Genomic DNA, 22,898 nt, shown 5'->3' on the forward strand with positions numbered 1-22,898 from the left:
AGATTGACTATATGAGTGGGAAAGGAGGTAACCATTATGGGCAAGAGCATGTGGAATAGCGAGAAATGTGAGTCAGCTTACATGGTTGAGGCATCGTTAGTCATAGTGGGCTGTTACTTTGAAACGTGGTACAAGATGAGAGAATGACTGGAGATGAGCTTGGACATATAATAGTAAAAAACCTTTGGTGATGGGTGTGACTGCACATGCTACACTAACTTGTCTATTGTCTGCGAATTCCTCTCAGGAACCCACTAAGGTTGACTACCCATTTTACAGATGAGAAGACTGCAGCTTAGGAGGCTGTGACTTGCTCAAGGTCCCAAAGTTGGTGTGCTGCAGCCAAGATTCCAATCTTGACAGTTTGACTCTAGAGCCCTCACTCTTTAATTGCTCTGATACATCTAGGGCTTTTGCTCCTACAGTAATTTTAGTATAAGTGCTGCTAAAGCAAGCACTGCTGCCATGTCAAGGATTTTAATATTAAAACATCCATTCACATGTATTTATTGAATGCCTACAATGTGCCAGGCACTGTTCTAGGTTCTGAGGATTTCAGGTCAGTTCAGTCGCTCAGTCATGTCTGACTCCTTGCGACCCCATGAATCACAGCACGCCAGGCCTCCCTGTCCATCACCAACTCCCAGAGTTCACTCACACTCACATCCATCGAGTCAGTGATGCCATCCAGCCATCTCATCCTCTGTCATCCCCTTCTCCTCCTGCCCCCAATCCCTCCCAGCATCAGAGTCTTTTCCAATGAGTCAACTCTTCGCATGAGGTGGCCAAAGTACTGGAGTTTCAACTTTAGCATCATTCCTTCCAAAGAAATCCCAAGGCTGATATCCTTCAGAATGGACTGGTTGGATCTCCTTGCAGTCCAAGGGACTCTCAAGAGTCTTCTCCAACACCACACTTCAAAAGCATCAATTCTTCGGCACTCAGCTTTCTTCACAGTCCAACTCTCACATCCATACATGACCACTGGAAAAACCATAGCTTTGACTAGACGGACCTTTGTTGGCAAAGTAATGTCTATGCTTTTCTATATGCTATCTAGGTTGGTCATAACTTTCCTTCCAAGGAGTAAGCGTCTTTTAATGTCATGGCTGCAGTCACCATCTGCAGTGATTTTGGAGCCCAAAAAAATAAAGTCTGCCACTGTTTCCACTGTTTCCCCATCTATTTCCCATGTAGTGATGGGACCAGATGCCATGATCTTTGTATTCTGAATGTTGAGCTTTAAGCCAACTTTTTCACTCTCCTCTTTCACTTTCATCAAGAGGCTTTTTAGTTCCTCTTCACTTTCTGCCATAAGGGTGGTGTCATCTGTGTATCTGAGGATTTAACAGTGAGTAATTCAAAATCAGTGCCTACATGAAACTTACATTCTCCTGGAAGAGACAAACTAACAAGTAAATGTGTGGTAATAATAGCCAGTAATGACAAGTGCTGCCAAGAACAAGGACCACATAAGGGATAAAGAGTGATGAGGATGCTACTTCAGATAGGATGTTCACATAAGCCCTTTCTGAGGAGGTGACATGGGATCAGACTTTGAAGTTTATTCTGTAGGTGGTAGAGCACAGTGAAGTAATTCTACCAAGGTAATAATATAATCAGATTTTGTGCACCAGGGAGAGACCCCTAGACTCCATGTGAACAATGTAGTAGACAGTCGAAACTAAAGTCAATAAAGAATTCCAGGCAAGATGAGATTTTAGAGTTCAGCTTCTTCATTGTAACAGAAACTGAGAGCCCGTAAGAGGAAGAGAACTGGAGTCTAGCTCACCACATGGAATCCAGGGATGAGACAGACACCCTCAGCAAAAACAGTAGCTAAGAAAAACTCTAGCCATCCTACATAAAGGATAGCTCAGGGGGCCTAAAGATAAAAACAAAAATAAGAAATCCCCAGTTAAGATTAGTGTTTGAATGAAATTTTCAAAGCGTACAAGGAAAAACTAACATCCTGAAACAAACTCAACATAGGAAATTTTGTCTAAAGGAAATGGAACTAATAGGAAAATCTGAAAGGGACTTAAGCGTCCTCAAAAAGATAATGAGAACAGGTAACGTTTATACAAGAGGCTGTTCTATTTGGTAAACATTGGAAAGTCCTTGAGAGAGCACATACATGTGTGTGCACATGCTGTATGTTGGGAATCAGTCTGGCCAAATTGAAAGACAGTATTGAAGAACCAACATAGAACAAAGCATAGTTAGATAGAGACAGTAAGTATGAAAGAGAAGCTAAGAGTCATGGAAGCCACATTGACAAGATTCAACATACACGAATTCATACAGAATTCTAGAAGTAAAATGCAGAGAGAGTGATGATGAGGGGAGCCCTTACTCGAAAAGATAATAGTCCCAAACTTTACCCAATAGAAGAAAGACTATCCCCTTCAGATAGAAATACGGTCTGGGGAAGAAAGTTGTAACTTTTAGATCATCCGAGTTTGTAGCAATCGTGGGACTCCTACCTGGTGATGTGTGGTGCAGAGCGACCATATGAATCTGGCCCCCCAGGAGAAGAATCTGGGCTCAAGGTGAAGGTTAGGAGTCATAACCATTAGAACAGGGCCCATTTCACCTCTTGGTACTTCAGTTTCTGCCCAAGTACTTGCAAGAAAGAAAGGAAATGAGGGAGTATTCTGATAATCAAAACACTGGATAGTCTTACCATCATCTTCATTGTCATTGTCATAAACTCTGTCTATTACAGAGTCTCAGGATGAGAGTTTAAGAGCTAGGATTCTGGAACCAGATTGCTTAGGTTCAAATCCTGACTCTGCTACTTTCTAACCATGTAACCTTGGACAAGTTATATAACATTTGTCTTAAGCCTCAATTTCCTCATCTGTACCTGTCTCTTTGTGTTGTTATGAGGATTAAATAAGTTATTACATGTAAAGCTCTTAAAATGGCACTTGGTTTGTAGTTAAATGCTCAATCTTTGTTATTAGCTATTATCGTATCTACATTTAACAGAAATCTTCAGTATCTTGTCCCAGAGGAGTGACTAGTGTGAAAATCACAGTCTATGAGGATAATAAACTTAGTTATCTATGCCTTCCTATAATACTCGAAGGATCTTTCTAGTTAACTGTTGACTTTCCTTTGTCCACATACAGAGTTCTGTTGCTGTTTGCAAATTGGCCATGATGTTATTTGAACATTTAAGAACTCCAGTTTCTTTCTTTGTCATATTTGAAACTTGGAAATAATTCATGGGCTTGTGGAATCTTCTCGTGAGGGCATAGGAATGGTTCTGTTTTTCCTGCTAAATTGAAACAGTTTAATCTTGGGCAGATACCTATAATTATGCCTCTGTTTATATCTCTGGTTTTCTAAGTACCAACGTTAGCATCTTCATGTTAGCTAGGAACCTGCCTAGAAGTAACAATTATACCAGCCAGTTTGATTTCAGAGTACAAATGGTGGTAACATGAAAACAAAATCAATAATTAACTGTGTGATGAGTTTTTAATCCCTGGTATGTTTGCCAAAGATGGGATCTTTTTCCAAATCAGCCCATCTTTCTCACATGTAACACCGCATCAGGGTGTGGCCTGATGATTTACCGTTCTTTAGATGTTCCTTGAGACAGATGAACTGAGGACATGCCAGAGGTAGAACTGTCAAAGAATGGCCCCAAATCCTTGCATCCCACACATGGCTAGGAGAATCATGTTGTGGTTTTCGTATCTGCATCCCTGGAAGGAGTGCTCCCTCCTGTAAGTCAGGAGCTTTCCTGCTAGTGATGGCAGGGACTGCACTGATGAACCTGCTTGCAAATGAAGAGAGGGCTTTGAGGAGCAAGACACAGAACTGTATTTCTAGAGAGAAGAGGTGGGAAGAAGAGCTAAGAGACTTACAAAGAATCATACACATATTACCCATACTGGAGTTATAGGAATGTATACAGGATAGAAAGTAAGCTGCAGTGGTGCCAGTGATGCACTGATTATGAGTGACTTTGTTTTGAGTGGCAGAGGGTCTGCCTTGACTCTCACCTATGCAAGTAAGCAGCACTAGATCAGAGGTCTAACTTTTTTTGTTAAGAATTAATGAAGTTTAAAGATCTGGGGAGAGTAGGCAGGATAGAAAAGAAAGAAGTTCCAAGTACCCAGGCCTTTGGACACTTTGCCCTGTGCAAATATACTGGGGGCCATATAGTAACCCTCTGTCCATGAGATTTTCCAGGCAAGAATACTGGAGTCGGTTGCCATTTCCTTCTCCAGGGGATCTTTCTGAACCAGGGATCGAACCCGGGTCTCCCACATTGCAGGCAGTCGCCTTACCCTCTGAACCACCAGGGAAGCCCTATATAGTAACCAATGTCTTAAATGAACCCTGTAGACCTCATGCTGGGAGATGAAACAAGGGTACTTTGGAAACTTAGTTCCTCACTAGCACTGTGAAACCGTCTGTCTGTCTTCTGGTCAGATGGGAAAGAAGCACAGATGAGATCTCTTCATCTGTGAGGATTTGCAGTACTTTTTTAAAAGGCCCTTAAAGAAGTAGACTATTACTATCCTTTCAACAAACCACATAAGTCTATGCTAAAGCAAGGGAAAATTATGTATAAAAAGGTCATACATCGAACTTACAAGTTGCTAAATATGTTCTAACCTTCGATCTTGATTCAAAAAAAAAAGAACTTCCTCCTTCAAAAAAGCGTGGGGCTATACAGGGAGCTGGGAATCAAGAAGCTGAGGTTCTAGTTCCAATTGCCATGAATTAGCTACTGACCTAAAGCAAGTCTTCCAATTAAACTTCCAGTTCTAAAATTCTGTCATATGACTTATCATGATTTTGTGGCTGGATGCCCCTCTTCCTCTTTTGGTTGGTCCTTCAGAGCTTTAACTGAAAGAGAAGTGTGTGTGTGTGAGTGCGTGTGCATGTTGGAGGTTTGGCAGGTGCGTGTTTGGTAGAGGGGACTGGTGAGAACACTGAGGGCTAACAGTCAAGTTCTTACCTAGTAAACAGAACAGAAGTTGTGCTCACAACTGCCTTCCTCTCTTTTCTGAGAATTTCGGAAAACCAAACTGAGGGGCATCTTAACATGAACAAATCCAGAGGTCTGCTGCTCTTGTCTTAGGATCCTTTGCTGTCATTTGTAACTGGAGTTTCCTCACCCACTAGGAGGCACCATTGTCAAACAGCATTGATCAGGAGTCAGGGAAATGGTGACAAATCAGCCTTTGATGTCTAGATAGGCCTTGGAGCAACACTCAGTTTCTAAACCTTGATAAATAATATCTTACACTATATTTCAATTTTAGAAGTGGCAAATTCTTTCAAACCAGTCCTTTTTCAAAGAATCAGAATTTCTTGGGAGGGGGGTGGTATTAAGAGACTTTCAGTTCAGTTCAGTTCAGTCACTCAGTCGTGTCGGACTCTTTGCGACCCCATGAATCGCAGCACGCCAGGCCTCCCTGTCCATCACCAACTCCCAGAGTTCACTCAAACTCACGTCCATCGAGTCAGTGATGCCATCCAGCCATGTCATCCTCTGTCGTCCCCTTCTCCTCCTGCCCCCAGTCCCTCCCAGCATCAGAGCCTTTTCCAATGAGTCAACTCTTCACATGAGGTGGCCAAAGTACTGGAGTTTCAGCTTTAGCATCAGTCCTTCCAAAGAACACCCAGGGCTGATCTCCTTTAGAATGGACTGGCTGGATCTCCTTGCAGTTTTAGAGATTACTAAATCGAATCACATCATTTTATTGAGGAGTCATTGTCAACTCAAGGTTGAAAGGTTAAGTAGCACGAGCTAGGTGCCACAAGCAGTTGAAGGTAGACTTGAGAACAGAACCCACAGGAAGGGGTCGTTTCTCATTGATTTTGACTGTCTTGTGTCTGAAACCTCTTCCGATATTTGAAGAAAATCCCATCTTACGAGTCTTGATGGAGGACAAAGCCCACCTTCTACTATAGAAGCTGAAAATGCCAGGTGTTTGCTCTCCTTGGCCGTTGGGATATGAGAATATGATACGGGTTTCATGAGTCAGAGACATCCACTCATGATGTAATAGCTACTGACAAAAAAACAAGGACCATGTGGAACTCTCAGGTAATAGCAGGTACAATCACTGGTATAGCTGAAGTAGCACTCTGGAAGGCCTCCAGCACCTAGCATTAACAGACACGGTGGTGCAAGCTGCTGCAGCTGCTGTAGAACAGCTGCAGTGGTGCCCTCGTCAGATCAGTTCAGGGTTTTGTTTCTGACAGCACAGCACCAGTCTTGATTTCACAGGCATCTCTACCACTCTGAGCAATCCAGTGTCCTATTAATAAACTCCTTTTCTGCCTAAGTCAGCCAGAGTTGGTTTCTGTTTCTTGTAACTAACAACCTTAATTGACCCAGCATTAAGGAATAAGAATAAGTAGAGGAGGGGTGGCCAAAGACACCATTCCAAGAAGGGAAGTCAGTGGCCTTGATGCTGCTGCTGCTGCTGCTGCTAAGTCACTTCAGTCGTGTCCGACTCTGTGCAACCCCATAGACGGCAGCCCACCAGGCTCTACCGTCCCTGGGATTCTCCAGGCAAGAACACTGGAGTGGGTTGCCATTTCCTTCTCCAATGCAGGAAAGTGAAAAGTGAAAGGGAAGTCGCTCAGTCGTGTCCGACTCTTCGTGACCCCATGGACTGCAGCCCACCAGGCTCCTCCGTCCATGGGATTTTCCAGGCAAGAGTGCTGGAGTGGGGTGCCATTGCCTTCTCCACAGTGGCCTTGATAAGTAGTTGTAAAATCTGTGGTTGGACCGTTCCCACTTGTACCTTAGGATATCAGGCACAGCATAGGAAGGCTGTAAGATTAGGCATGGAGCTGGGGGTGGGGTAAAAATTGAGGGCTGGCCAAGAGCTGGATATCCCAAGATGCCACATTCTGGTAAGGAAATCCAAGGAACCCAAGAATATTTAATAGATCCTAAACTTCTAGGCCCTTATGAATCAAGGTCAAAGGTTAGAACATATTTAGCAATTTGTAAGTTTGATGTATAATTTTTTAATATTTAAACATATGGCATCATGGACTTCAATTGGTACACTTGTCTCAGGCCCTCCAAATGCTCCAGGTTGGCCTAAACTAAGGGAGGCCACACATGTGGGTCAGAACAACTTTGAATCTTTACCCTGCTGTGTGGTTTAGTCACTCAGTCATGTCCAACTCTTGTGACCCTATGGACTGTAGGCCACCAGGCTCCTCTGTCCATTGGATTCTCCAGGCAAGAATACTGGAGTGGGTATTCTTTCCCTTCTCCAGGGGATCTTCCCGACCTAGGAATCGAACCTAGGTCTCCTGCACGGCAGGCAGATTCTTTACTGACTGAGCCACCAGGGCTGGTCCAAGGCAAAGTTGTGAGGTAGAACAGTGTGTGCAATGTGCTCTGTCTGCCCTCTTGATGACCATGACCTTTCCCTTCCTTTGATGCTCTCTCTCTCCTTGTGTCTACCCATGCTCAGTTGAAGAGCTTCTTGGTACATCTATTCCTTCACCGAGTTGTGAGCCAGTACCCTTCAGATGTTACCTAATCTGCAGCACCCACCCGTGGTAAGCTTGATTTTAGACAGTACTAAACATTCAGACCCACAAAATACCTCAGACCACCCTTGGCATTCGATCCACTTAGAAGGATACAGGACAAAAAATACTGCTTGCCAGCCAGTGCCAGGCATTTCTCTTCAAAGGAATCCTTTCAGCAGGACATACAAAGTGCAGTAAATATAATAGGAAAAGAAGGATTTTTAAATAGTGTTGAGAAAATGCATTAGCAATTCAGAAGTCAGTTTAGATCTAACCCCTCCCACCAAAAAAGAAAACCACAGACAGAATAGAGTTTATATAAACAAGTCATAGGAAAGCTAGCAAAAAAATTAAAATTATTTGACAGATCTTTGGCAAGCTTTTACGACTTCAAAGGACTGAGAGTCACAAAGGAAAACATCAATAGATTGAGCTAAAATTGAAAAAAAACTAGAAAATTAATTTGCTTCAATATTGGCATATAAAAGGGTTACATTCTACTGGACACACATAAAGAAAGCTCACCCCAATGGAAGGGAAGATATTAAGCTTCACATACAAATGGGCAGGGACAGTTCCCACCAAAAAAAATGCAGCTTGTACATAGACATACAGGGATATGCTTAGTCATTTTAATGTATTTGATAATATATCAAAATTGCTTTATTAAGAATTCCCATTGCAGGGCACATTTCCCTTCTCCACTGAAGAGGTGAAGGTTTCTATATATTTCCATATTATAGTTAATAAGCCTGTATAAATACCTTCTCTGGTCCCTGTCAGTTCATGTGAAAGAATGTAATATTGTACCTTAATTTTCAAAATAGATGGGAGAGGAGCACTTGGCTCCAATTATGACCCCTTGAGTATTTCCACAATCTCCTCCAAACCCACCTAACATGTTGACTCATTTTTTTAGTGCTCCCAGCTTTATTGTTGTTGACTTGTCAGAAAAAATGCCTTGAAATACTGCTCTCCTCTTAACTACCTTGTAGTCTCCACCACGCCCCCACTTGCTCACTTTCTGTCATTCTCATGGCTCCACTTTTCCCTTTCCCCTCTACTTTTCTTCAAGACCCATCTCAGAAGCTGCCAATTCCATGAAGGCTGTCTGAATCCCTCCAAGACACACCCTTTCCTTCCATCGAAATTCTAATATGCACTGTTATAACTCCCCCAAATTAACTTAGTTTAGATGGGTGAAAGTGAAAGTCACTCAGTCGTGTCTGACTCTTTGTGATCCCACGGGTATAGTCCATGGAATTCTCTAGGCCAGAATACTGAAGTGGGTAGCCTTTCCCTTCTCCAGGGGATCTTCCCAACCCAGGGATCAAACTCAGGTCTCCCATACTGCAGGTGGATTCCTTACCAGCTGAGCCACCAGGAAAGCCCAAGAATACTGGAGTGGCTAGCCTATCCATTCTCCAGCAGATCTTCCTGACCCAGGAATCGAATCAGGGTCTCCTGCAAGGCAGGCAGATTCTTTACCAACTGAGCTATCAGGGAAAGCCCATTTTAGATGGGGAAAGGGTTTTTTAAAAAAAAGATTGTGTGTCTATGACTCCTCTCTTTCAGAAATGAATTCACTGCAAAAGTATTTGTGAATATTCATCAATATGTGAGATATTATGCAGTGATAAAAGGCTTGTTTATGCCCTCATGTTATTTATAGTCAAACTATGCAAACCAGTCAAGTGCCTATCCATGAAATAAATAATAATAATAACTGGCAATATAGTTCTAAGTGACCATAGAGAGGCACAGATTCTTAGGGCCCTAAGAGACCAGGAATGCAGGAGACCCGGGTTCGATCCCTGGGTCGGGAAGATCCCCTGGAGAAGGAAATGGCAACCCACTCCAGTACTCTTGCCTGGAGAATCCCATGGACGGAGGAGCCTGGTAGGCTACAGTCCATGGGGTCGCAAAGAGTCGGACACGACTGAGAGACCTCACTTCACAAGAGATCAGTAGAGGAAATGTTTGGGAGCTGGAAAAGGCAGGCTGGCTTGTACAAAGTTGATGAAGAGCATCAACGTAAGTGTAGGAGAGAGAGAGGTGGAAAAGTGGAGAGAGGACATTTCCAGCAAGATCATAAAGCATAAAAGTATTGGGAAAAGATGATGGGACATTTGTGAAGACGTCAAGACAGTACCACAAGAAAAGCCCTGAATTAGAAGAAAATAAAACTAAGTTGTGGGTATTTCTAATCAATAGAGATTGATTTGTGTATGCAAGGATTAAAGCATCTATCAGCAAACTTACGTATAGAGAATTCATTTAAACCATATCAACAATAAAGTATTTACATGTATCGTCTGGGAGGATGGAAATGGAGGCTTTGCATTTCGAAGATACCACTAGATTGTTCTAGAGCATGGGTTCCCCATGACACCATGAAAATGCGATTGTTCAGAGCCCTCCTTCATACTATGACCTTCTTAGCTATAATCTCTTGTCTTCCATTAAGTGACTCAGAACCTTGAACAGAAGTTAGAAGTTTCCCTCTTTGTAAACTGAACATTTGGGTGCATGGTCTCTAAAGTCAAACTGCCTGAGTTTAATTCCTGGCTCTGCCACTTACTAGCTATGTGATGTCTTAGGCAAGTTACTTAATGTCTGCTGTTTCTCAGTTTTCTCATAAGTGAAATAAGGGCGGTAAAAATACTTAACTTCATAGACCTCTTGTAACTGTTAAATGAATTAGTGCACATAAAGCACTTAGAAAATACCTGTCACATAGTAAGCACTCAATAAATCCTAGCTTTATTGCAACAAAGCAAGATTATTTGCTTTTGAACCGTATATAGAAGAAATCATGCAGTTTATGTTTTAAGATTTAAACAAATTTTTGTGTACCTATAGCTAATTTCTTTTGATCACTATTTAATAGTCTATTTTGTAAATATATTAATATTTTATCCATTCTACTACCAATGGACATTTGGATTGTTGGCATCTAGGGACTATTGTGAATACTATTACTATTGTGAATACTAATACTGCTATGAAAATTCAGGTCCACAGAAGCACATATTTATTTGAAGAGACTGTCTTTGCCCAATACTCTGCAGTTACCTTTTTGTCCTATATCTAGCATCCATATATGTGTGTGTGTGTGTGTGTATCTGTTTCTAGGCCTGCTCTTATGTTCTACTATCCTGTTTGTCTATCCTAGTGTCAATAGCGTACAGCTTTAATTATTAAGCTTTGTATTATAAAATTTTGAAGTAGAGCAAATCTTCCCACCATTGTTCTCCCAAAATACCTTGGATCTTCTTGTTCTTTTGCATTTCCATATACATTTTAGATTCTGCTTAACAGTTTCTAATATGGTACCTGTTGGGATGTTGATTGGAATTCCATTGAATTTATGCTTTAACTTGGTAAAGATGAGCTGTTTACAGTACTGAGTCTTCCAGTCTGTGAACAAGATAATTTTCTTTCCATTTATTTTAGTTGTTTAATTTCTCTTTAAAAAAATCATATTCTTCTGTCTAGAGATCCTACACATCTTTTTATTTGATTTATTCCTAGGCTCTTTAATGAAAAAAAAAGTTTTTAATTTCATTTGTTTTATGTCAATAATTTTACTAAATTCTGATTCATTTTCATTTTTACTTAGATTATTTTGAATATTCTGCATATACACTTATACCATCTGTAAATAATGATTATTTGTTTCTTCCTTTTCAATTCTTACACATTTCATCTCTTTATCTTGCCCTTACTGCTCTGGCTAGAACCTTCACAATATTGTTAAATTGTTGGGGTGGACATTTTTGCCTTCTTCAATTTAAGAATTTCTTAAGATTTAAATCCATAGTTTTATTAAATATTTTTTTCCTTTTATTGAGGTGGTCACTATTTTTTCTTCCTTAATCTATCTCAGTGTACCGAATTCTATTAATTGAATTCCAAATGTTAAAACAGTTTTGCATTCCTTTGGTAAACCCATCTTGGTCCTGTTACAGTTTTTCAATATAGCTCAGTATAGTTTTGTTTGGCTTATTTGCATCTATGTTCATTAGTGACATTGGCCATTAATTTTCACATGCTGTCCTTAACAGGTTTTATATCTAGTTTAAGCTAGCTTCATAAAATGAATTGGAAACTGTTCCTGCTTTTTATTTATTTTATTTCTCCTCCCAGTGTTCAGTAGAACTTGTGGGACATGCCATCTAGGCCTAGAGTTTTCTATGCCAGAAGGTTTTTAATTACCATTTCAGTTCCTTTAATCAGTAAAGAATTATTTAGGTTTTCTAATTCTTTTTGTGTTTTAATGAGTTTTATTTTTCTAGAAATTTGTGCATTTCATATAAATTTTCAAATTTTTGGCATAAAGTTTTGATATCATCTTTTTAATGTCTGCAGGATATAGAATATCTCCTTTTTCATTCTTCATACGGGCTGCTGTATATGTCTATTTTTTAATTCAGGCTTGCCCAAAATGTATCATTTCACGAGGAACAACTTTTAACTTTGTTAATCCTCCCAGTATCTGTTTGTTTTCCATGTCATTGGTTTCTATCCTTATTTCCCTCTAATTTGTTTGACTTTAATTTGATGATTTTATATAACTTATGGAGATGGATGCTTATCATAAATCTTGAACATTTCTTCTTTTAGAATATTAATATATGCATTTACAGCATATAAGTTTTGATGCATTGATTTTCCTTATTATTCAGTTTTAAATATTTTCTCATTTTCTAATGATTTTATTCTGAGATCTGTGTAATAAAAGTATATTGTTCAGTTCTCAAAATTGGGATTTTTCTAGTTCAGTTGTATAAATCTTTTCCAAGAATATTTTTTTGCTTTGCCTTTTGCCCTGTTTTTTCTTCATTAATTTCTGCTCATTATCATTTCCTTTTTAAATAGAACAGATTTAATTTGCTGTTCTATTAAAAAAATTTCTCCTGGTGGAATGTCACTGACTTCAGCTTTTATTTTCTAATATTTTACATCAGTGCTTGTAATATTTATGTTAAATTTAAATAATTTTTAAAGTATTAAGACTGCCTTATAAATACTATTTTAACAACATACTGAAGGAATATTTTTGCATTTTATTTTTTAACATTTAGAACTGTTTTTAGTATGACAAAAATGGTAATACCTGTTCTTTTTTTTTTTTTAAGTAAAAAGGAAACAAAAAATCCAGAGTCCTACCCATTTACTCTTTAACACTGTGTTGTAATATCCAAAAATTTCTCAATACATTTGAATGCACATAGATAATGCATATATGTTTGTACATCTTAATATATTATGGACATCTTTCTATATCAATAAATATACTTCTATAGCATCATTTTAATGGCAGCATAATACCCTACTCTGTGGATTTACCATAGTTTATTTAATCATTCTCTTTTTGTTGGGCATTTAGGTTTTTTCCCATTTCTCCCTATTAAAAATAGCTGTGATAAACCCTTGTCATTAAAACTCAGCAAATAATCTGATTATTTCCCTTGAAATGAAATCATTGGGTCAAAGGACATGCCCATTTTTAAGACCTTTGTCTAGCATTATAAAATTGTCTACTGAAAAGGTTGTATTAATGTATTTTATTTGTCATCAGTGGGTTACCTGATATAAGATAAGTTTCTCCAGCGCTGAGCAGTGTGTGTTGTGGGGGTGGGGCTGTAGCTAGCTTTCCATACTGGAAGATTGGACCTATGCCCCAACTTCTTCTTTCAGCCATTTTTATATTTCTGGGTTTAATAATGGCAACACCCCAGTCTTGAAATGTAATGCCTCAATCTTGCATGAGTTTTGATATGTAGTTTTTATTGTCATTATTAGAAATACTAGAAATGCTTTTTAATTTTCAGTGTGATTTCGCCTTTGATTCATAGGTTATTTAGCATGTATTTCTCAATTTCCAAACATTTGGGAATTTTCTAGTTATTTTTTAAATTTCTAACTTAACTATATTGTGATTAGAAAACATACTCTGCTTGCAGTTCTTTAAATTTTGTTAGGTCTTAGAAATCCACTTCTGCAATATCTTGAGTTGTAATCCAAACTAGTATTTTGTGTGTGTGTGACATCACTTTTACTTGAAAGAATGACTAATAGACAAGCCACAGTTACCCAAACTTGAGTATGTGGCAGACATTCAATTTAAAAAATGAACAAAGCGAGCCTGCTGCTTCCAGGGAAATAACTCACAGGTTGTTGCTGATGATGAAATTCAAAATTTTCAAGTGAAAATTAGAATTTTGGAAAACTTATATCTGCCACAATGAGCTTAACAGCTTCCCAGGGCTTAAAGGGGTGTGTGTGCATACACTCAGTCATATCCAACTCTTTGCAGCCACATGGACTGTAGCCCACCAGGCTCCTCTTTCTATAAGTTTTTCCAGGCAAGAATACTGCAGTGGGTTGCCATTTCCTCCTCCAGGGGATCTTCCTGACCCAGGGATTGAACCTGCATCTCCTGCATTGGCAGGTGGATTCTTTACCACTGAGCCACCTGGGAAGCCCCCCAGGACTTAAAGAATGTTTCTAATGTAATCAGCAGTGATTTTTAATATCATGTAATCAAACATGTCAATATTAGGAAATTCTGCATAACTCAGTGGACCAGTGTTTTTCAAATGACTAATGCATAATGTTTTGGGGGACTTCCATGGTGGCTCAGATGGTAAAGCATCTGCCTACAATGCGGGAGACCCGGGTTCAATTCCTGGGTCGGGAAGATCTCCTGGAGAAGGGAATGGTAACCCACTGCCTCATGCAGAGAGTTGACTCATTGGAAAAGACTCTGATGCTGGGAGGGATTTGGGGCAGGAGGAGAAGGGGATGACAGAGGATGAGATGGCTGGATGGCATCACCGACTCGATGGACATGAGTCCATCGCGGGTGAACTCCGGGAGTTGGTGATGGACAGGGAGGCCTGGTGTGCTGCAATTCATGGGGTCGCAAAGAGTCGGACACAACTGAGAGACTGAACTGAACTGAATGCATAATGTTATAAAGTTATACACAAAGGTAAAAGGTCTATTCAAAGAAAAAGAACTTAGTAGTTGACCTAGAAATTAAAGTATACCTCCTGACTTATAAGTTATTGTTGTCAAGTATTTATATTTAAAATCAGTCAATCTCCTCCTGGCATACCCCATCCCACCCCACTACCTACCTCTCTCTATTTCTGAACAGTAACTGTTTTATATGATTTCTCTCTCTCTCCAGAGAGAGACTGAGAAAATAGTTGTTTTATACAATCATTGTTCATTTAGATTCACCTACATATTTACATTTTATGTTTTCCATGCCTTGCTGAATCTCTGAGTTTTCTTCATATTTCTTCTTCCTGAGGAATATTCTTTTATATTTCCTTTAGGGATAGATATGCTCGTGGCAAATTATCTCAGTATTTTACTTATCTGAATTGTTTTTCCACCTTCATTCTGTAAAGATTTTTTTCTTTTTATTTAATTGGAGGCTAATTACTTTACAATATTGTAGTGGTTTTTGCCACACACTGACATGAATCAGCCATGGGTATACATGTGTTCCCCATCATTCTGTAAAGATTTATTAAGTGAGAAGAGAAGGTTATATCGGCAGTTATTTTGAGACACTTTTCCACTGTTTTCCGGCTTCCACTATTGCTACTGAAAGTCAGCTATCAGTCTGATAGTCTGTTGTTTTCACTGTTTTTGAGATTGTCTATGTTTCTTTGTTTCCTGCAGTTTTCAGTGGTATACAGCTAACTATAGATTTCTTTTTCTTCCTTGATGTTTAATGGGCTTTTCAAATCAGTGGATTGATATCTTTAATCATCTCTGGGTAATTATCAGTCATTATATTTTTAGTATTGTTTCTGCTTCATTTTCTTTTCACTTTTTAAACTTCAATGAAATATATGCTGACTTTCAAAGTAATCTTTTACATTTCTTAATCTCACTTTTATTTTTTCCATGTTTTGTCTCTCCTTGCTTCAAGCTGATTATTTTCTAGTTCACTACTTTTCTCTTTGACTATCTAATCTGTTCAAAGTCTTAATTTTTATTTTTTTCTGTTCTTAAATTTCTTCTTGCTACTTTTTCAAATCTATAGTGTCACTTTTGATTATTTCTTTCTTACTGAATATTTAAAATTCAGCTTTTATCTCCATGGTAAGCATTGGGGTTTTCATACGCTACTGATAAGACATACCAGAATATATTGTATACTGCAGTTTTCAAAATGCAACTCTTTATGTTTCCACCCTGGAGTATGAGATATTTTGTCAGAGCCTTACCCCTTGGTGGACTCTTCTGTGGTTTGTGAGAAGAATAGCACTTTCTCTCCTCTTGGATCACCCTGTAAATCTGCATCAGTGAAGTTGCTTAGTTGTGTCTGCCTCTGCGACCCCATGGACTGTAGCCTACCAGGCTCCTCAGTCCATGGAATTTTCCAGGCAAGAGTACTGGAGTGGGTTGCCATTTCCTTCTCCAGGGGATCGTCCCAACCCAGGGATCGAACCCGGGTCTCCCGCATTTCAGGCAGACGCTTTACCATCTGAGCCACCAGGGAAGCCCGTCCCTTCTCTCGAGTTCCCCAGAAGTGAAACCTCTTGCCTCCACAGCTGCCTTCTTTCCATAACCCCTCCATATCCCCAGGGCAGAAGCAGCTCTTGCTTCCCTCTTTGAGTTCTAATCCTTTCTCTGTTCTCATAGGTAGTTTTTCACTGTTTATGCTGTTAATTCTTTAACACTTAAAAAAATTTTTATTGGGCTGGCCAGAAAGTTTGAGTTTTTCCGTACCCAATATTTCATCTAGATTTTGTAGTTGTTTTTATCACCTTCAGGGGAAATGCTGATCAGAGAAATCCAGATTTGATCTGTTCTTTACAGTGCTCCTCAAAGAATAGTTTGCAGACAAATTCTAGTCTACCAGTCATTTACCACTTTATAATGAAATAAGAACAGAAATTGAGTATAAACATCTAGAAACTGTTAGAATAATTTATGTTGCTATGAAATCACAGCATGGTTTTGTATGTTGTAAAAAATGTATTAGCTCTTAATATACTAGAGTGTGTGTGGGGAGGGGGGGTGGTGAAAGGTAGTCCTTCATCACAGTTGGGCTTCCCTGATGGCTCAATGGTAAAGAATCCACTTAAAATGCAGGAGACACGAGTTCAATCTCTGGGTCAGAAAGATCCCCTAGAGAAGGAAATGGCAACCTACTACAGTATTCTTGGCTGGGGAACCTCATAGACAGAGGAGCCTGGCGGGTCTGTAGGGTCACAAATGAGTCAGATACAACTTAGCAACTAAACCACCACCATGATCACAGTTAATTTGAGAAGCGCTTCTTCATACAAGAAGCTACTAGTCTCCTACGAGCCTTCTCTTTCTCTGCTTTTATAGAATACATTGTAGAGGAGGAAAGAAAACTTTCTATATACTCTTAATTAAGTACCTGGGGCCTGCAAATTAAACAGACAAATGGCAAAATAACAGGAGAAGAGATTTTCATTTACACTTGGTGGGCAATAGGGAGCGGGCATACGCACAGGAAAAAGTGAAACCCACAGAGACCCAGAGACTTTATGGTATATCCATTTTAACAAAGAGGTAAAGTGAAGAGACTAGACAAAGGAAGGAGAGGGTAGTTTGGGTATCTAGGGTCGGAAGTAAATTGTAGGAAGGTAATCAGAAAATATATGGTAAAAAAGAGTTATTTAATAAGGTTTGTTACACAGGTAAGAGTGGTTTTCTTCCTCCTGGTACATGAGAGGGGAACACCTTAAAGGAAATTTCTGTCACTTTAATAAAGGGAAATTAATGTCCCATTTTTAGGCAGAATGGAGGAGAGTAGAGTGTTTTCATGTATCTGCTGATTTTCAGTTGCCTTCAGCTCAAAATAATCCTCTGCTAAAGTGGCATATTTGGGGCTGGAATATTTTGATCCCTTCCACATACTTACAGCCATACCTTGTCCCTCTAGACCTGTGATCTGTTTTGTTTGGAGCATTTGTTTTTGGATAATGTTTAAATTTTTTATAAGTAATGCATGTTTATTACAGAAGTTTTAAAATTCAGATAGTTGAAATGAGGGGCAGTTAAGATCATTCATAATCCTACCTCTTTTCACAATTCAGAGTAAACATCCCATAGTTTTTCTCTGGGTTTAGTATAGAAACATTCCCCATACTCTTCCATAGCAGGATTTCTTCTCTCTCATTTCATTCCCTCAGAATGGAACCAACTAAGGAAATTCAGAGCACGCTTATTGAAGCTTCTTGGCAGCCTCAGAAACACCCTAAGATGGGAAACCAAAGAGAAAACCAATAAGAGAAGCCTTATAATTGTTTTTAAAAGCATATTATCAAGTAAAGTTTGTCAAGAATTAGGACATTGAACTTTTTGTTCAAGATTATTATACTGGGATTGTATGTCTTATGAATATGTATATTTTAAGTTTCTATGATGAGTAAAATTTGCATAAAAGTATTTTTCGCTTGTATTTCTATATCTCATGAAATTTTGAATTAATGGATTGCCTTTTACTTTAATATCAATTAACATTACAAATAACTAATCAAATAGCTTTAATAATTGAAAAATTACTGTCACAGTAATGACTTACTTTCAGACTAAAGCCTCAAAGAGCATGCATGCATGTTTTAAACATTACATAGGCGGTTTTGTTTGGTACCCCTGTTTATGAACCATTGTATTAAAAAATGTATAATAGCCAAAAGATACCATTTATAATAGCAACTAAAAATATAAAATGCCTTAGGGTGGGGAACCCAATAATCAATATTTGGAACCAATATGAAGAAAACCTTGAAATTCTAACTCAGAGACATAAAAGGAAATGGAGATGGATATCATATTCACAGATGAGAATGTTAGGAAAATGTTAATTTCTACTTGTTAATCTATAAATATAATACTATTTCAGCAAAATATTTTTTTTAAACTTTTTAGTGTTTGAGAAATTGATTTTAAATTTCAGCTGTGAGAAAAAGAAAATCTCATAGGAAAATGTTGGCAAAGAGTAATAACTAAATGAGACTTATTTTGCCAAATACTAAAATAGATACTATTGCAGAATTAAAATTGGTATCAGACTAGATACCAAAATAGTGGAAAAGAGTAGAAACCTAAAAATAATCTCATATGTGTATATGCATATGTAGAAATTGTCATTTCAACTACTAGTATTTTCACATATGTCCAGGAAAATGAATCGATTCATGCTGGTAACTGTAGCCCAGGGCAGTAAGTGATTTCCAGTTATTTCCCACTGACTGGTTCCCTCTTTAAATGTTTGCCTCTCACCATCTTACTACCTTCTCCCAACCCTTAGGATTTTTCCCCCTTTCAGATGCCTCCAAAAAGCCTTCCTCTGGCTCTAAGGATTCTTACTGCTTTATGATGCAATCAGTTTAGCTCTCTCCTTTGCCCAACTCTTCTCTCATCTAAGATGCATAGTGCTTATCCTCACATTTCGCAATTAAAAAGGAAAAAGGCTAAACAAAACTATAATTCCCTCACTATGTGTTTTTAGTCTTCACAAATCAGCCATCCAAGCTTAAACTGCAGCCAGCTTTAAAAATAGTGCTTTTCTTCTCCCCACAACACAAAGAAATGAAAAATATTCAGCCTCTCTAGTAATCAAGGAAATGTAAATGAAAGTATTTATGGGTGACTTTTTTTCCTCCTATCTGATTGGCAAAGATTAAAAAGAATACTCATCCTAGGAGAGGCAAGCAAGGTAGGAAAGAACACTCTCACACTCGGTAGTTGCAGAGTAAATTGTTGAAAGTTTTCCAGTAGTATATGTATCAAAAGCATTCTTTCTCTGCCTCTTGACCTAGCAACTCTGCTTGTAGGACTTGTTGCAGGTGATCAGGGTTGTTCACATAGATGCATGATCACATTCATCTGGGTTTTATTTCTGATGATGCAAAATAGACCCTGCCATACTTCAGAGTAGACTGAGCCATCATAAAAATTAGTTTAGAAAAGAATCCTATTGAACATTGGAAAAAGTTCATTGGCCGTGAAATGAAAACTAGGTAAACTTGGTAAAGCTTTGTATAAATGTGAAAGTATTTTCATATAATATGGTCAACTAATCATTAAATATTTACTGTGTGCCTAGTATTCTGCCAGGTTTTTGGTGGGAATATGTTGAAAGTATAAAATATACTTGTTCTTTTAGAACTTCATCCTATGTTTGAACTGTTGAGCTTGAATATGTATATTTGTTCCTTGCACACTTAGTAGGTGTAGCTGTAGATAATGGAAAGAGCATTGAATATAGGTAGGGATTTGAATTCTGTCCCTGTCACATACGTGTCTACTCACTTAGACAAATTATTTGAGAACATGAATGATGCTGACCTCATGGGGTGATAAGAATGAAGGGAGATAAAACAAGGAATGCTTTCCATGATGCTGGAAGAATAGTAATATTAGTAATGATTATTAATGATTATTAATTAGTTATTGGATTTCCCTGGTGATTCAGTGGTTAAGAATCTGCCTTGTAATGCAGGGGACACGAGTTCCATCCCTAGTCAGAGATGCCCTGACCCACAATGCCCCACAGCGTTTTGCCAACAAAGGTCTGTATAGTCAAAGCTATGGTTTGTCCAGTAGTCATATACAGATGTGAGAGCGGGACCATAAACAAGGCTGTTGTTGTTGTTCAGTCCCTCAGTCATGTTGCACTCTTTGCAACCCCATGGACTGCAGCAAGCCAGGCTTCCCTGTCCTTCACTGTCTCCTGGAATTTGCTCAAACTCATATCCATTGACTCAATGATGCCATCCAACCATCTCATCCTCTATTGCCCCCTTCTCCTCTTGTCCTCAGTCTTTACAGCATTAGGGTCTTTTCTAATGAATCAGCTTTTAGCCTCAGGTGGCCAAAGTACTGGAGTTTCAGCTTCAGCATCAGTACTTCCAATGAATATTCAGGACTGATTTCCTTTAGGATTGACTGGTTTGATCTCCTTGCTGTCCAAGGGACTCTTAAGAGTCTTCCCTAGCACCACAATTCAAAAGCATCAATTCTTCAGCACTCAGTCTTCTTTATGGTCCAACTGTCACATCCGTACTTGACTACTGGAAAAACCATAGTTTTGACTAAACGGGCCTTTGTTGGCAGTGATGTCTCTGCTTTTTAATACACTGTCTAGGTTTGTCATAGCTTTCCTTCCAAGGAACAGGTGTCTTTTAATTTCATGGCTGCAGTCACCGTTCATAGTGATTTCAACATTAAGATGGTTATAATGTCCTTTATAATTGGTATCTATTTTTCATCAAAAGAAGGAGATTTAAATAATTTACTATAATCTTTAGCTGTAAGTCAAATATTACTTTAGTAATATTACTTTAGTAATATTACTAAATATTACTAAAAACTTACTTACAATGTATTCGCTTTCAATGTTTTCTTCCTGAAATTTTCTCTTTCCTTATCTTCTTTTTCACATCTCTCTACAGTATGGATGGAGCAGATCTGTGTTTTGAAATCGTAAAACGAGCTGATGCTGGTTTCGTATACAGTGAAGCTGTCGCCAGGTATGTAATTTGTATCAACTTCCCAAAGTAAAGGTAGAAGTAAAAGGGAGCTGACAAGGAAATCATATGAAGCATCCTGCTCTTTGAATGACAAGCAGGCTGCCAATCTTTCTTACAAGGAGCATCTCTTAATGTGCCTTAGTGGAACCATACAGTGACTGGAAATGCAAAATATTAAACAGTGAGTTTATTTATATGGATTTAGAATTTAACATCACCGCTACCATCTTTTCCATTTCTGATGACTTTTATACAAGGAGGAATTTTATAGGTCAGGAACTATGTAGAAGGAAACTTGGGGATTTTTTGGTGTGTGTTTGATTTTTGCTTTTTAGCAGATGTGCTTCATTAGTTCTTCAGTTTGCCTTTTAGTGATAGCAGATTGTTTTGTGACCAGTTAATCTGAGAAAAAGCACGGAACAGCAGAAGAACAGAAATAACAGCACAGTTTTTCTGCTGAATATATTGGATCTCCCAATCAAGTAGTCATCATTGTTCCAAGAGAAGGAGTTCCTACTCAAAATAAAGATTTAATATGAAAAATCACAGGAGCCATGCACTGGGTCACTTGCCTATAGATTTGGAGCAGTACAGCTTTCTGCTTTGGTGACAATCATATCATAAATACCCACTCCAATAAGTTGCCTTTTTAATACATGAGTTACAGCAACCCTCCTTAGTCACTAACCATGGTATGTTAAAGGGTTCAAACCTATAAGTATTTATTCAAACTTTCTACCATTTAGGAAACAGTTACCATTAAATGATTATAACATTCTCCCTCCTACCATTCTTTTTATAATTATGGCACAATGGACAGATATGGCTGAAAACAACTTAGGGACTACTACCCCCATGCAACTTTAAGCTCAGAATGACTTGACTTTCTTCAAATTCTTTGTGTAGTCTTCTCCTGCCTGAGCAGCAAGGGCCCCCATTTCAGGAGGTAGAGCAGCCATAACTATAACACAAGATAAAGAATATACTAAATTTTAGGTAGCTTCTGTATTCTACTCCTGGAGCTAGGGAGAGGAAGCAAATGAGAGTTTATATATATTAACTTTAGTTCCTTCTTTTAACTCCTGATTTATTCATAGTAGAACTGAGGCCAAATATCCTTTTTTATTTTGTGCCTTGTTCACTAAAAGTATATTCTAGGGTTTTCTTTTTTTAATCCCATTTTGCTTTTGTGTTCTTATCACAATTAAAAGTTTTTATTTTGTATTGCATTTTAGAATTAAAAAACATTCTTTAATAATCAATGCTTTCTTGATTTTTCTTATGGCATAGTGGTATGCCACTTTCTCCTACTAAATGAAACCCTCAAATTTTGCATAGCATTGCTCATATTTATTTCTTAAAGAATTAGAGTTTTGTATTTTCCCATATTGTTATCTTTCAACAGCAGCATCAAATAGGGAAAACTAAATATTCTGGACATTGATTTCATAAAACAGTGAAACTTGATGGAGGAAGATGACTTTTTCCTTTTTGAACCACAAAGACACTGGAATACCTGGCAGATAGGCTATCAGAGTTGATGTTAAACCACTACTGCTTTTACTCTGTTCCATACTCATCCATTACTTTGCCAACAAAGGCCAATCTAGTCAAAGCTAAGGTTTTTCCAGTAGTCATGTTTGGGTGTGAGAGTTGGACTATAAAGAAAGCTGAAAGCCGAAGAATTGATGCTTTTGAACTGTGGTGTTGGAGAAAACTCTTGAGAGTCCCTTGGACCGCAAGGAGATCCAACCAGTCCATCCTAAAGGAAATCAGTCCTGAGTATTCATTGGAAGGACTGATGCTGAAACTGAAACTCCA

The 22,898-nt window shown here is 38.5% G+C and overlaps 1 protein-coding gene across 17 annotated transcripts in view; it reads left to right on the top strand.

The window, feature by feature from the left end:
* CASK (calcium/calmodulin dependent serine protein kinase) overlaps window positions 1–22,898 on the top strand; it is a 372,876-nt gene that overhangs the window by 162,421 nt on the left and 187,557 nt on the right. For 15 of the 17 annotated variants that reach the window (XM_055562960.1, XM_055562965.1, XM_055562962.1 and 12 more), the window contains one exon: window positions 21,000–21,077. In XM_055562960.1, the coding sequence (XP_055418935.1) occupies window positions 21,000–21,077 (78 nt within the window). Of the gene's footprint in view, window positions 1–7,472; window positions 7,561–20,999; window positions 21,078–22,898 lie in introns of all 17 variants that reach the window. The other 2 variants (XM_055562970.1, XM_055562969.1) reach the window with 1 other exon arrangement.

Source organism: Bubalus kerabau, chromosome X (assembly GCF_029407905.1).
Source record: "Bubalus kerabau isolate K-KA32 ecotype Philippines breed swamp buffalo chromosome X, PCC_UOA_SB_1v2, whole genome shotgun sequence".
Classification (NCBI taxonomy): Eukaryota; Metazoa; Chordata; class Mammalia; order Artiodactyla; family Bovidae; genus Bubalus; species Bubalus kerabau.